The sequence below is a fragment of the Bufo bufo genome, chromosome 10, assembly GCF_905171765.1.
Source record: "Bufo bufo chromosome 10, aBufBuf1.1, whole genome shotgun sequence".
NCBI classification, from domain to species: domain Eukaryota; kingdom Metazoa; phylum Chordata; class Amphibia; order Anura; family Bufonidae; genus Bufo; species Bufo bufo.
The window spans coordinates 18168338-18183681 of record NC_053398.1 but is presented as its reverse complement, the minus strand read 5'-3'; the positions used below and the strand labels follow the sequence as shown (position 1 = coordinate 18183681).

General features: G+C 43.5%; 1 protein-coding gene across 3 annotated transcripts in view; it reads right to left on the bottom strand.

Annotated features, from left to right (window-relative positions):
- Nucleotides 1–15344, bottom strand: part of SHANK2 (SH3 and multiple ankyrin repeat domains 2) — a 514254-nt gene that overhangs the window by 18193 nt on the left and 480717 nt on the right. For 2 of the 3 annotated variants that reach the window (XM_040409073.1, XM_040409074.1), the window contains exons 18-19: nt 5954–6084; nt 4301–4412 (exon numbers count right to left, since the gene is read on the bottom strand). The exons of the other annotated variant lie outside the window; for it this stretch is intronic. In XM_040409073.1, the coding sequence (XP_040265007.1) occupies nt 4301–4412; nt 5954–6084 (243 nt within the window). The remainder of the gene's footprint in view (nt 1–4300; nt 4413–5953; nt 6085–15344) is intronic. 3 annotated transcript variants of the gene reach the window in all.

The window sequence follows — 15344 nt, the reverse complement described above, 5'->3', positions numbered from 1 at the left end:
TCAGCGCCAAATTTAAGTATTCAGGAAAGAGAAGATTGTTGCGGACTGCAACTGCGGTAATGATTGGAAAATGGAAAGTCGCACTCCAAAAAAAATAAAAATCTCCACAAAGACCCCAGGGTAAAGAGCATTTCCCACTGAACTAAAAAGCAAATCTAAAAAATTACATATTCAGCCTTTTCTCAGTTGTCTTTGGGAAGCTGTAGGACATGGCAGAATTTTTCTTGTTGTCAAGAAGTCCTCACATACATGGCTGGATTATAGCTAGCACACAGGTGTACAAGCCCTCTGCATACGGGCTCTTTCACACAAGCGCATGCCGCCCGGAGATCACGCTCCATGTGTGAGCGTGATCCTCCGTTCTGAACACTGCTCGTCTTGCAGGAGATTATAATGATTTATAATGCTGTGTGCTTCTGCTTGACCTTCCTTCTACAGGATCATACTGACATAAAGCTGTCACTATGATTCAGAAGCAAAAAGGTCACGCAGAGACACACCGCATTATAAAGCAGTATAATGCCGTGCTCCTGCAAGACGAGCAGTGTCCAGAACGGAGGATCACGCTCACACACTGAGCCGGATGTCCTATATCACACCCAGCCAGACTGAACCTCTGCGGCAGTGCTTGAAGGCTCTCAGGTCCTAGGCACTGCCGCATCGGCTTTGTACGGAGGACTAAAGAACTGATTATTTTTTCCACTTTTTTTTTTTTTTTTTTATTTCAGCTGAAAATGCACTTTATTTTACAGATTCGGTCTTATATGTTTGAATAGTTTGAAGTATGTGAACTGTCGTGTTCAGTGCGCACCACCTTCTAGGCTTGAAACTATTTTTTCAAACCATGACACCAAGCAAAAAACACTTATTTTGTTCACGTCTCAGACAGACCACATGAGAGCAACGTGAACGAAAATGGGACACATGACACATGAGAAACAAGCATCAAAAGTACAAATCTGACTTCTTATTCTTCTCAGTTGGTAAAAATACATGAAGGGATCCTATAAAATCATCTACAAAGATAACTGAGTATATGGTCATTATAGAGGGGTGTCCCTGCTCAGGAACCACCTTATTAAATCTGGCACTCATACAATGGATCTGCAGTGGGCTATCCTCTTTGTAAAGGGTTGTCCTTATGACACCAGCTCCTTGATGGACAGAAGACATAGTTACAAAGTGGTATATTTCTAAGAAGGGGGGGACCATACCAAAGCCAAAGTGTGGGTCGTACTTCAGTATTGGGCATCAGTGACCATTTAAGATGGGAGATGAAAGACGAGATGTAACACGACTCGACAGTACAATTGACATTTTGTTAACGCATACCTGACTGAACAGCATCCGAGGCGCAGAGTGGAGTTTGTTATTAGGAGAACCCCTTGAGCAATGAATGTGCAGTCCTTTGGGCTTATACGGAGGACCCCAGGGTATAAATGATGACGTGTCTGAGGGCGCTACTACGGTATGAAAGCTGTCAGTATATCAAAAGCAGTCAGCAAGGGGCAGGATTTTCCCAATGACGGGAGACAAGGTTTCTGGTTGGCTATAGCTCCACCACTCTTATCTACTATATGTACTGTGTTGTTTTACCACCGGAAACTTTTTTATTAAATACTATAGGCCTCACTTATCAAAACAGTCTAAGCCTATGTTCTCATTTGCATCATGGCGTCTTTAATAAATTGTGCAACATTTAAACCGGGCTTCACAGACCCCAGTGACCTATAATGGCTGCAGTAATTCTTGCTGTATTACATATGTAGAACATGTTATCGGTCACAGGCTATCGCTGCTTATGGCAATCTGGCACTTGACACCATATATTGTGGATCCGTTATAGAACTGGAAATGCTTAGTGTTACTGAAATGCAAAATATTACTAAAGCTTATCAAACTATTGAAATAGCAGACTGAATAGTACCCCCAAAACCTGCCGACTCAACACTTGACAAATAGTCCCATTTTTCTTGAGACTGCCCCATAAAAAGAGGCTTTGTTGATGTAGATTAGCATTAAAAAGGGGGCATTGATGGCAGGATTGGGGGCGTTCCTGGGCTAAGGAGGGCGCCGGGTTACTGCCTTGTGACTGGAAGCACACATTTGTGTGTATGTTGTGATTGTGTAAGGCTGGCAATGGAACGTGTCTATGCACAGGTGGGGTACAGGGGTGAATCTATAGGGGGTGCAGCCTGAATGACCCTGAGCCAGTATTATAAATGGCGCATAGTAGGAAGGCGCTCTTTCACAGATTTTGCACTGGGGCCCAGGAGCTTCAGGTTATGCCTCTGGCTGGGTAACTTCAGTGAGATTGAGGGGCGCACAGTTGGCTTAATGCCCCTGTGAACTCCAGTAACTGCATGCAGCTGTAGGCATCGCTATGTGAGAGATTTTTGATGATTTACAACAAAAAAACACACACGAGGTAATGAAAGGCATTAATGGGACTTGCTGATAATAAACACTAATTACAGCCTGCAAATAAAACAGCAGAACATGCAAATGAGACGGTAAGACGAATCGGAGAATAATTGCACATCCTATAGTATACTATGCTACTAACCTGACAGAGTGATTCTGCTGTCTGACAAAAGGAAATCACTTGTTAATTATGCAGAAAATCATTTTCCATTTTTGCTGCCTAGTCATGTAGCATTAGATTATACAGTATTATTTCAGCTTCAAACAGTGCAATTAATTTACCAACGGCATATTTTATGACAAATGGAAGGAAATCGCAAAACACTCACGGATATCTCAATACCACACACAATGACACAAGCAGGGGGAGGGTGGCACGCTCACACAACCCCTCCTCAATAAAGAGCATTATCACCTAACTGGGCCTAAACTTGTGTCTCTAATCTGAAGGATAAGTGCGCTGTTGTTTTTGGAAGCCATTATTTATTTATTTTTAATCCTGTACAACTCTAGGAAATAGGGACATACTGTATGATCACTAGTAATCTGGTTAGAGCCTTGTATTCAGTATGTCTCCTGGGGACCTGCGGTCAGGACCCGGGACAACCGCTTTAGGCCTCTTTCACACTGGCGTGTGCGGCCAGTGGTCGTGCTGCGGCCATAAAAATGTGGGCCGCAATGCACGAGCACAGTCCGTGAGGCAGCCGCAGCGGATCGCGGACCCATTCACTTGAATGGGTGGTCCGCGATCCGGCCGTTGCGCAAAAAGATAGGACATGTTCTATCTTTTTGCGGAACGGAAGTACGGGACGAAACCCCACGGAAGCACTCCGTAGTGCTTCCGTTCCGTGGTTCCGTTTTGGACCATTCCGCATCTCCGGATTTGCAGACCCATTCAAGTGAATGGGTCCGCATCAGTGATGCGGAATGACCACGGAACGGCGCCCGTGTATTGCGGCCTGCATTTTGCGGCCCGCAATACGGTAACAGGCCGCACACGGCAGTGTGAAAGAGGCCTTAAGAACATATCTTTTTTAGATGTTTTGTGATTGGATATGCAACAACGGCGTAATCGTAGGGTTCCGAGGTAGCAGCTGCACCTTGACCCTGGGTCCGGAGGGGTCCAAACGCTTTTCTGAAACACACAAAAAGACAATATGCAAATGGTAGGGGAAGGGGGGGGGGGGGCGCTGTTACAGATAATACACCGGGGTTTAAAAACTTCAAATTTCGCCTCTAACATCAACACCACTAGGTCAATGTTGTCTACATAAACCAAAATTGGGTTAGTATTAATTACACAGCCCTGTTATCCAACCATTTCCCCCCAAAAAATTACACCATCAAAGAAAAAGTGGAAAACTTTTTGTATAGGAAAGGTTTCCCAGCTTTTCTGATAGCATCTGCTCCCATTTTCCTATCCACGGAATTTGTTTAGATGCTCAATTTATTTTACAGACAAAAAGCTACTGTCTGTACGTGCCTTACTTCTTAATTTCTGAACTGCCACAATTTAGATTTTTTGTTTTCCTTAGGGAATTTTTGGAAAACCCAAAGTGACACTTTTTAAGTTCACCTTCTGCCTATTAATGTTTCATATTCTACTCACTAAGAAAAGTTACATAAAGACAGAATATCCCTTTTAGTGAATAATGGATCATCTACAGATCTTGTAAAATTCTCTTTCGCAGCAGAGCCCCGTTATTTCTGCAGATGTCACCTGAGCAGCGTAAACACCATCACAATGTTAAGTACAATGTTCAAGCGCAGTGACCTCATGCAATGGTCTGCCATGTTGGAGCATAAAGTTAATAAAAAGATCCCAGAAATAAATAAAAGGTGCACACAGAACACACAGCAGGAACAGGTCTCTTACCTATTGATTTTTGCCTTCTCATAGTGCCACGAGGTATACCCAGAAAAGGACCATGGGGGCTTGCTGGAACAGTGGGCGGCATAACAGCGATACCCTGCCTATCATACATTGACTAAAACAGAATAAAATAAGAGACAACTAATGGAGGCCTGAAACACACACACGGTATTATAAAATAGTCACAGAACCAGCGGATAACTCTGTCTGTCTGCTGCAAATACTCAATAATAATAGTAATAACCTCACCTTTCCTCAATGCAGTCATTGCAGCCAAGTCAAGATGGCAAAAAAAAAGACCATATGTCTCTATATGGACTCATTTTGAGCCTGCAATGGAGGTGTACACTGGAAGGATATCCCAACATATACCTCCAATGGAAGACTGTGATGGCTAACAGAATAAGTCACTCAAAGGCCAACGTATCCCGGTTGGGTGCCTGGGGCGGCCTATGGAAATAAAGGAGGTATACGACAGGGAATACTACCAATACCACCAACATGTAGGTAATAGGCTTGGAGTTCTGTAGATAGGATCTACAGTATTAAATGTTGCAGATGATGACTGAGAATTGCATACCATCTTACCATGGAGATGGATTGGCTATGGATCCTACAGGGAAACTTCCCGATGGGCGATGCTCAGGCGGCGGTCTGAGCCCTACTGATAACCACCAGTCATAGTAAGTAATGATCTGACACTCCTCTCCTGAACTTAAAGGGGTTTTCCGTGATTTTTATACTGATGACGTATCCTCAGGATAGGTCGTAAGTATCTGATGGGTGGGGGTCCAACACCCGGAACCCCTGCCGATCAGCTGTTTGAGAAGGCAGTGGTGCTCTTGCAAGCACTGTGGCCTTCTTTCTGGTTTTCCTAGGCCGAGTGACGACACGTTCTTCAGTCAGTCACATAGTCTAGGAGCAGCTCAGCCTCATTCAAGTGAATGTGGCCGAGCGGGATACCAGCCGCTATACAATGTACGGAGTTGTGCTTGGTGAGCCGAGAGAAGGCCGCAGCACTCACAGGAGCGCCGCTGCCGTCTCAAACAGTTGATCACCACCGGACCCCCACTGATCAGATACTGATGACCTATCCTGTGGGTAGTTCATCAGTTAAAAAGTCCTGGAAAACTCTTAACTGTATTGCCATCATAAGGCAACTGGAATATGAGGACAGAACATGGCAGCCTGGCTGGTCACCACAGAGGGGCAGGTTTTGGGGATGTATTTTGTGCCACTGTAGCAGTATTTTGTGACAGACTGTGGTATTTGGCTCTGCTGGGGTGGTATAATGTGCCACAATATGGTATTGCTGGCCCTGCCTACTGCCAATTTGACCCCCATTACAAAATAGGACCACTTTTAGTTTTTCTCAGGGTCACATTAAGTTCAGTCCTCCCCTGTCCAACATGGTGAATATCCCTTCATTTCTAGCCAGTGTAAAGCTCCCTCCTTTACCATATATTTCCCCCCGGCCATCATACGACTCCCACTTAGCAGAGCTAGTGTAGAGAATATAGTCTGGGGCACTAAGTTTTGCATCTGCTTATGCCCTGGTGATTTTCAATATCCATACACTTTTTGGAAGAGGATGTACTTCAACGTACTGTGTCTAGACTTGGTACATCAGTATCGAGCATGCTGTCTCCTACTCACATTCGTTTCCGTAACAGGAGGGAAGCATCTATTGGATGGACGTTGTTTAATGGTGGCCACCCTAGAGTCTAATGGCACGTTGTCCACAGGTCTTAAAGGCTTGGATATGGGGGCAGAGTCCTCAGTCTTATCTGCAATAAAAAATGAAAAGTGCACGATCCATCAGGGCCCTTCTTGTGTGGCCGTCAATACTCCCTGGACATCTGGCTCAAATGCAGTTAAAAAAAAAATATACAAAATTGTGATATTTCAATGCACTGCATGATCTGCATACTTGAGGCATGCAAGCAGGACTTTGCTGCCATGATCAGAGCTTCATGCATGGTTTTATTAGAAGCCTGCATGCAGGAGACCATTACTTAGTGTAACGCGAATTACAATCCTCCTCTTCAAACACTCAACATCAGACAGCTGAACATCTACATAGAAACACAGAGAAAACCTTTAGCATAAACCTTCCTGAAAAAACAGACTACATTCCTCCTGAGATGTGCAAACAGGTTACGAGGCTTGTGACGCCCCATGATTAGGCGATTGGTGTCTCTACCTCTGCTTTTTGCATGAGGTTAGTATTACAGCGAGGCATCGAAAACATTTCGGCTTGTGAGAGCTTTACCATCTCCACGTACATTACTCCAAGTAGACATTTCCCCTAGTATATTAAAGGGGTCTCCTTGCCTTTAGGATTATTTGGTTGAGATCATCCTATACATATTCTTGATTTGCAAGTAAAATATTCCTTTTTTAATACTGAACAGAGCTCTGGTAAATTTTCTTGTATTGAATAGTCCAGAAGTCCAGCATGTGGACCAAATCTATAAACCTGGTTGGATTAGACTCTTGAGGGTCTGGTTAGCAGAAACCAATGAAGTCACCTGAAGATGAGATACAGTGGGATGCGAAAGTTTGGGCAACCTTGTTAATCGTCATGATTTTCCTGTATAAATCGTTGGTTGTTACGATAAAAAATGTCAGTTAAATATATCATATAGGAGACACACCCAGTGATATTTGAGAAGTGAAATGAAGTTTATTGGATTTACAGAAAGTGTGCTATAATTGTTTAAACAAAATTAGGCAGGTGCATAAATTTGGGCACTGTTGTCATTTTATTGATTCCAAAACCTTTAGAACTAATTATTGGAACTCAAATTGGCTTGGTAAGCTCAGTGACCCCTGACCTACGTACACAGGTGAATCCAATTATGAGAAAGAGTATTTAGGAGGGTCAATTGTAAGTTTCCCTCCTCTTTTAATTTTCTCTGAAGAGTAGCAACATGGGGGTCTCAAAACAACTCTCAAATGACCTGAAGACAAAGATTGTTCACCATCATGGTTTAGGGGAAAGATACAGAAAGCTGTCTCAGAGATTTCAGCCGTCTGTTTCCACAGTTAGGAACATATTGAGGAAATGGGAGACCACAGGCTCAGTTCAAGTTAAGGCTCGAAGTGGCCGACCAAGAAAAATCTCGGATAGACAGAAGCGACGAATGGTAAGAACAGTCAGAGTCAACCTACAGACCAGCACCAAAGACCTACAACATCATCTTGCTGCAGATGGAGTCACTGTGCATCGTTCAACCATTCGGCACACTTTACACAAGGAGATGCTGTATGCGAGAGTGATGCAGAGGAAGCCTTTTCTCCACCCACAGCACAAAAAGTGCCGCTTGAGGTGGGCTAAAGCACATTTGGAGAAGCCAGCTTCATTTTGGAATAAGGTGCTGTGGACTGATGAAACTAAAATTGAGTTATTTGGCCATAACAAGGGGCATTATGCATGGAGGAAAAAGAACACAGCATTCCAAGAAAAACACCTGCTACCCACAGTAAAATATGGTGGTGGTTCCATCATGCTGTGGGGCTGTGTGGCCAGTACAGGGACTGGGAATCTTGTCAAAGTTGAGGGACGCATGGATTCCACTCAGTATCAGCAGATTCTGGAGACCAATGTCCAGGAATCAGTGAGAAAGCTGAAGCTGCGCCGGCGCTGGATCTTTCAACAAGACAATGACCCTAAACACTGCAACACAAAATCCACTAAGGCATTTATGCAGAGGAACAAGTACAACGTTCTGGAATGGCCATCTCAGTCCCCAGACCTGAATATAATTGAAAATCTGTGGTGTGACTTAAAGAGAGCTGTCCATGCTCGGAAGCCATCAAACCTGAATGAACTAAAGATGTTTTGTAAAGAGGAATGGTCCAAAATACCTTCAACCAGAATCCAGACTCTCATTGGAACCTACAGGAAGCGTTTAGAGGCTGTAATTTCTGCAAAAGGAGGATCTATTAAATATTGATTTCATTTCTTTTTTGTGGTGCCCAAATTTATGCACCTGCCTAATTTTGTTTAAACAATTATAGCACACTTTCTGTAAATCCAATAAACTTCATTTCACTTCTCAAATATCACTGTGTGTGTCTCCTATATGATATATTTAACTGACATTTTTTATCGTAACAACCAACGATTTATACAGGAAAATCATGACGATTAACAAGGTTGCCCAAACTTTCGCATCCCACTGTACATGTTTGAGATGTATTAGCCAGGGGAGCATCCATTCTAAGCACCTCCGCTATTTTTGCATACCCCCCAGTTTAAGCTGGAGTCATGAAGGCAGAATATTGTGAGTGCATCAATAAGGAAGGATCTAAAGATGATGACTATATTCTCACATCGTGTTCTGTACTAAGGAGATTCCAGGTTCATCTTCTGCCTAATTTTGATTTACTCTAAAGTCAGACTCCTTCACCAGAGTTTGATTATTCACTCTGAAATGGGACATATTCATTCTCAGCGACTAATGGAAGAATTGCAATGAATAAACAGCGAAGCTTATCTCAGCCAAGCAGAAAGCACCAGTCAAAGGACAGCAACTTCTCTCCAGAGTAGCATCTCAAAAGGATGGCCAAAAATGAAGGAGGCAAAAACAAACTGGCTTTAATACATAAACCTCAATCGGGCAGAAGCTTTTGGAGAATGCTCTGTACTCAGCTGTGACTCTTGGTGTGTTGCATTCAGTTTCAGTAAATGTAGATTTTTAGGATCTCTCTGATGCAGAAGTTTATACTATGTGGAATTTATAGGTTCAGTATTTAGGATGATTTTGGATGAAACTAATAGGGGATCATTTATGATTAGAAGTACGCCACTTTTTAGTGTACTTTTGTTGCAGATTCGGTCGCAAAAGGGATTTGCAGCCGAATCTGCGACTCTTCCCCGATCACGCCACTTTTCAGATTTGGCAGAAAAAAGGGGCATGGCATGGGTGAAGAAGAGGACAGGCCGGCGAGCCCGTCTCATTTATAATTTTCTACCTCCGTTTTAGGCAAGGGAGCGGATATATACTTAAGCAAGTCAGTGCTCCTACATAAGTTAGGCGCATCAAGTGCCAGCACAGGGTTATTAAGACAGCATCTAAAACGCCGCTCTTAATAAACAACCCCATAAGTCTTCACAGTTTGGTGAGGGTCCCAGAGGTTGGCTCCCTGGGATCATAAAGTGACGCCCCATCCTAATAATATACCATCACTTTACAAAATAGGCAAACCCCTTTTAAGTAGCAGTTTTATGTTATTTGCAGGCAGCCAGAAACCCAATCACTTTAAGGCTCCATTCACACGTCCGCAAAATGGGTCCGCATCCGTTCCGCAATTTTTTTGGAACGGGTGCGGACCCATTCATTCTCTATGGGGACGGAATGGATGCGGACAGCACACAGTGTGCCGTCCGCATCCGCATTTGCAGTGCGCAGCCCTGATCTTTGGGTCCGCAGCTCTGCAAAAAGATAGAGCATGTCCTATTCTTGTCCGCAGCTTGCGGACAAGAATAGGCATTTCTATGGGGGTGCCGGGCGGGTGTGTTGCGGACCCGCAACACACCACGGACGTGTGAATGGAGCCTAAACCACATTATAAGGGCTGATCCTGCTACAAAACAGAGGGATCCTAGATATGTGGTTCAGAAAACCCATTTTCTAATACCCTGCTATGGCATTTCTAGTAAAGAAGAGGGGGTGGGAATCCTTCATGACCTCCATCAACTAAGCTGGAGCAAAGTGAAACTACAAAAAAGTCTCCTGGGATCTCCAAAACCTTATACAGCAGCTAGTGAGCAGTCACCTTGGTGTGACCACCATACAGAACAGCTTGAGGTCTCTTCAGGAACCCCAAACTGCAATTCTCTGTCTGATACATAGAGCAAAGTACAACGGTGGAATATAGACTCTGCGGAAACTGAATGAGGATCCAAAGCTGAAGTCTGTGGAGCACATTTCAGTGCTGCTGACAGAACTGGATCAACGAATTAACCACAATCCCTTGTGTTTCTTTACCAAAGTCATTCTCGTTAAAAGGAAGGTGTCTCCATGTAAATGCACTCCGGTCTATGGGCATCATATTACAGAGCAGGAGGAGCTGGGCAGATAGATCATTTTGTGTAAAAAGATTTAGAAATCTCATCCAAGTGCTGCGCCCATTTTCCAATCTAACACCCCTGTAAATGTAACGGATGACTACAGCACGGACTGCATGTAACGTGTACAGAGTTTGGAGCATACTTGCAGCACATGTGTGTATTTACCCATGTGATTCAAAAGCAAAATTCAGGCAAACTGCAACTGCCACTAGGTGGAGCTACAGAGCTCACTGCATGCTCTTTTTATGGAGCAATCAGCTCCCTCTAGTGGTGGCTGAAAGTAGACAGAATTGTATCATTTAGCTCTATACCTATGCAGGGCATTAGGAGCTCTGTTTCTAAAAATATTAGGAAATTAATCAGATTAAAGGATATCATTACCCTGTGCTATTAGACTAACTCTTGCAAACTCTCCCAAAATCCAGGAAAAATGTTGTCTGCTTTCCCCAATCTTTTATTTGCACAACTCAGGAAAATAAACAGCTGTTAATACTTTCAGGAATACAGTAGATGCTGTAGACATGATAGTAATCCAGAAAGTGATCACAGGCTGACGGTATACACTGTAACAAGGCTGTCTGCTCCTAAGGAAAGAGGACACGACACGTTATTATGTAGGACAAAAAGTAGCAGTCTCCCTTACCCCTTTTTTTCCGTACAGATGCTTGCAAGTAGAAAGAAATGGCGATTGTCAAACCAAAGCATGTCAAATACAAAACACTCATGCAAAGCCCTTTTACATATCACTGAGAGAGCCATAATTACCGCGTCCCTTACAATATCTGACACAGCGATTTCACATTTACATTACGCATTGAACAACCCACTTTACAGGCTTTTAATGGAGATTTAAATGCTAAAAATGAATGGTTCTTTGGGGGGAGGGCATGGTGTTATCGGGGTTTCTGTATTGTATAAATGTGTAAAATGTTAATAAAAAAGACTTAATAAAAAAAAATAAAAAATAAAAATTGTTATGTGAAAGGGTACAACCGAATACTTGTAAAAAATGCCAGTATGAACTGCTTCAGGATCCAACCATACATGGCCTAAACGCTGTGGACTTTCTACAGTGGATTTGCGTGTGGAAAATCTGCAGCGTTTGCAGTAGTGCTGAATTTAGATGCTGTGGGTTTTTGCTGCAAACTTAACCCTATGCACTGCCAAAAGAGAAATCTGTGCCAAACCCGCAGAGTTTGAGCCCATGCACACATAAGTATATTCTTTACCTGTCCGTTCAGTTTTTTTTTTTGCGGATGGTATGCGGAACCATTGACTTCAATGGGTCCGCAAAAAAAAAATGGTTACTCCATGTGCATTGGTTTCCATATGTCCGTATTTCCGTTCTGCAAAAAAACAGAACATGTCCTAGTCCGCATTACGGAGATGGATGGTACTGTTCTATTAAGGGCCAGCTGTTCTGTTCTGCAAAATACGGAATGCACGCGGATGTCATCCGTATTTTTTTGCGGATCTGTTTTTTGTGGACTGCAAAATACATACGGTCGTGTGAATGAGCACTTTCCATGAGGATTTCCACAATAATTTGGTGCGGAATCTCATCAGATCCACTACATAATACATGACCTGATTATACCCTTGTTGTGCCCTCTGTATTTGAGAACTGTTGTGTTCAGTAGTATACGTTCTTAGTACTCACCGGCATTGACTTAAAGGCTATGTACATCTCCGGAGGCAATTTTTGTTTGTGATTGCATTTTATGACTAAAAAACATATTTTCAATTGGTCTTTATTAAAAAAATATTGAGCCATTCTGTCACAAAGGGTTAACTGTTTTTCTAACTGTGTGACTCTTATTTAAAGTGAACCTGTCATCAACTTTATGCTGACCTCACTGAGGGCAGCATAAAATAGTGACAGAAATGCTGATATCAGCGGTGTGTCACTCATGAGCTAAAAGTAAGTGGCTGCCGAGAACCAGCATCATAACCATTGCAGCCCAGGTCCTGAAAAGAGTCACATCTACCTGAGAAGAGTCCTGGTTATTCATAATCTCCTGCTCTCCCGCCCATCTGCTGATGATTGGCAGTTTTCTCATAGAGAGAAAGGGAGAAAACTCAGTATTAGACTGTCAGTCATCAGCAGGTGGGCAGGAGAGCAGGGATTCATGAATAACCAGGACTCTTTTCCAGGCCCAGTCTGCAATGATTGTGATGTTGGTTCTCGGCAACCACTTACTTTTAACTGAAATCAACTCGCCTGTCTCTACTTTATACTGCCATTAGTATGGACAGCATAAAGTTGATGACAGGTTCCCTTTAGGCTAGGTCTACACGACGACATTTGTGCACAACTACACTACAACATTTGTAGCGCAACATTTTGTTGCACCAATGTCACGCAACAATTTTTATAATGGCAGTCTACGGTGTCGCCATGCAACATGCTGCGACGCAACAGTCTCGAATGGATCTCGAATGGATTTTCTGCGACAGTTGCGTCACAGCATGTTGCAGTGCGACACCATAGACTGCCATTATAAAAATTGTTGCGCGACATTGGTGCAACAAAATGTTGCGCGACAAATGTCGTCGTGTAGACCTAGCCTTAAGCCACATTGTTATCAGTAAGGTAAGAACTGAGCTAAAATCAGGACCGTCTTTAATACTGATTGGACCCTGGGCAAGAATTTACTTGGGCCCCCTGGATCCCGCCTTCCCACACCCTAGCATGCAATAACGCCCTCCACCACAACACACACACAAAAAAAATCCACACGCCTCGTAGAGTAGTAAACTTTAACAATGATTCGTGGCCACTAAAGGTGTTCCTTGGCAGTAATGTAAATACTGACTTTTTTTTCTGAAAAGGCAGTGTTTACATTAAAAAGCTTGCAGAGACATGCTACAGACACCAGAACTACTACGTTTAGCTGTTGTGGTTCTGGTGACTATAGTGTCCCTTAATATAGAGGGGGGGAAAAGAAACAGCCATTTTATTTGATACTTTTTTGCTGAATCATTATTCAAAATATTCAAAAAGCACAACTTCAGACACAAATATATTTTTGCAGATTACTTTATTTTTTATTTTTACAATGTGCAGATAGTACTGTACCCTTCCATCCAGCCCTACATACAGGGTAATACAGCATCACATTCCTCTTACATCCAGTGACGTCTCCTTTGATGTAGATGTCACCAGGGCCACGCCACCTGGGGCCATCGCCTCACTTTGCCTAATTGGCGGTGCGGCCCTGCTAGCGCCCCCTGGAATTTTGCCTTGGGGCAACGGACCCCCCACGCTACGCCACTGGCCAGCGGGGCTCAAGAGACAGCTGCCTTGGGCCCCCCAGGAGCAACTGGGCCCGGGGCAGCTGCCCCTTTTGCCCCGCATTAAAGACGGCCCTGGCTATAATGAGTGTTTATAAGGTCAGAGAGCAGAGATAAGGAGCCAGTCAGCTCCCCAACTAAGAAAGAAAATTCACAGAAAGGATTCCATACTTTTAATAAAGACCAACTGAATTTTTATTTATTTTTTTAGCTCAAAATAAGTACAATGCAATAATAAAAAAAATTGCTCACAAAGGGGTACATAGCCTTTAGAAAGCTAGCAGGTGGCAAGACAGAAAAATGTACCCCCCTCTGCAGGTCCTGCTTGTCACCAGCACCCTCCTTAATGCTGTTGACTGCAGCTCCTGGTTCCCCGATTTAATTTTCATGACTCAAGTACACTTTTCACTCCCATGTTTGCCAACTATGCAGCAACTGTGGAGGCCACATCCCTGTGCATGTTCCTAGCCCCCAGCGAAAATGGAACAAAGGATGGGACAAGGAACCGCATCCCGCAGGGGCACCACAACACCCACAAGGGCTGCTGCTAAGTACCTGCTTAATAGACAATACCCCCGAACCATAGTCTATTCCATGACTGTGTACACTGATTATTAATAACCTTACATTACCTTTGCCATGCTGTTTATGTACAGTATAGTAACCAGGGCGGCGTCTACCAAGTTTTGTTATTTGAAGGGGTATTCCAAGATTTTAATACTGCTAGGCCGTCAATATCTGATTGACAGGCATCCAATGCCCCCACACTCTGCGAATCAGCAGTTTCTGAGTAGTTCCAGTTCTTCTGTCCATTGTGCAGTGGATGTAGCTGGTTACTGTAGCGCTGCTCCCACTGAAATGAGGATAGGCTATTAATATTAAAATCCTGGAATAACCCTTGGCCTGTCTTTCTGAGACATTTTTATTTTTTTAAAGGGTTTGTCTGGGTATGTTGGGAGTTGTAGTCTGACAAAAGCAGGTTGCAGACCACCTGTCTAGAGCTTTTATTATAGTACAATAACAAATCAGGGATATTAAACTTCCATGGAAGAGAAAAAAAGCTGTAGACAGCAAAGTGAGGGTCTAGCCGCCCGGCCCCCAAAGGAAAGGCGGCCAAATGTACGTAGCATACAAGTTCCTGAATACAGCTAGTTTACACTGGAGTGGGTGCGCATGCATACCATTCAAGAGCCAGGATCCAACAGGCTCATGATATACACGGTGAGGCCACTGTGACGCTAATATCTATTCCTGTGGTAAGCTATCGGCTAGTGAAGAGGTTCCATTGCTTCTCGGCCTCTGTCCCTATGACAACACTTAATAAACTCTATACCCTCGAAGCTCTGTGTTATCGTAGGGAAACAAGAATCACAATTCAGTCTTCATCTGTCCAGAACAGGCAAAAAAAAATGTTAAGGCTACTTTCACATTAGCATTTTTTTAAATTTCGCTATTGAGATCCGTCATAGGATCTCAATGGCGGAAGAAAACGCTTCAGTTTTGTCCCCATTCATTGTTAATGGGGATAGAACTGAACGGACTGCAACAAAATGCATTCCGTTCGGCTGCGCTCCCATCGTGGACAGAATAACGCTGCAAGCAGCGTTTTTCTGTCTGTGGTGTGGTGCGGTGCGGAGCAAGACGGATCGGTGCTGACACACAATAAAAGTCAAT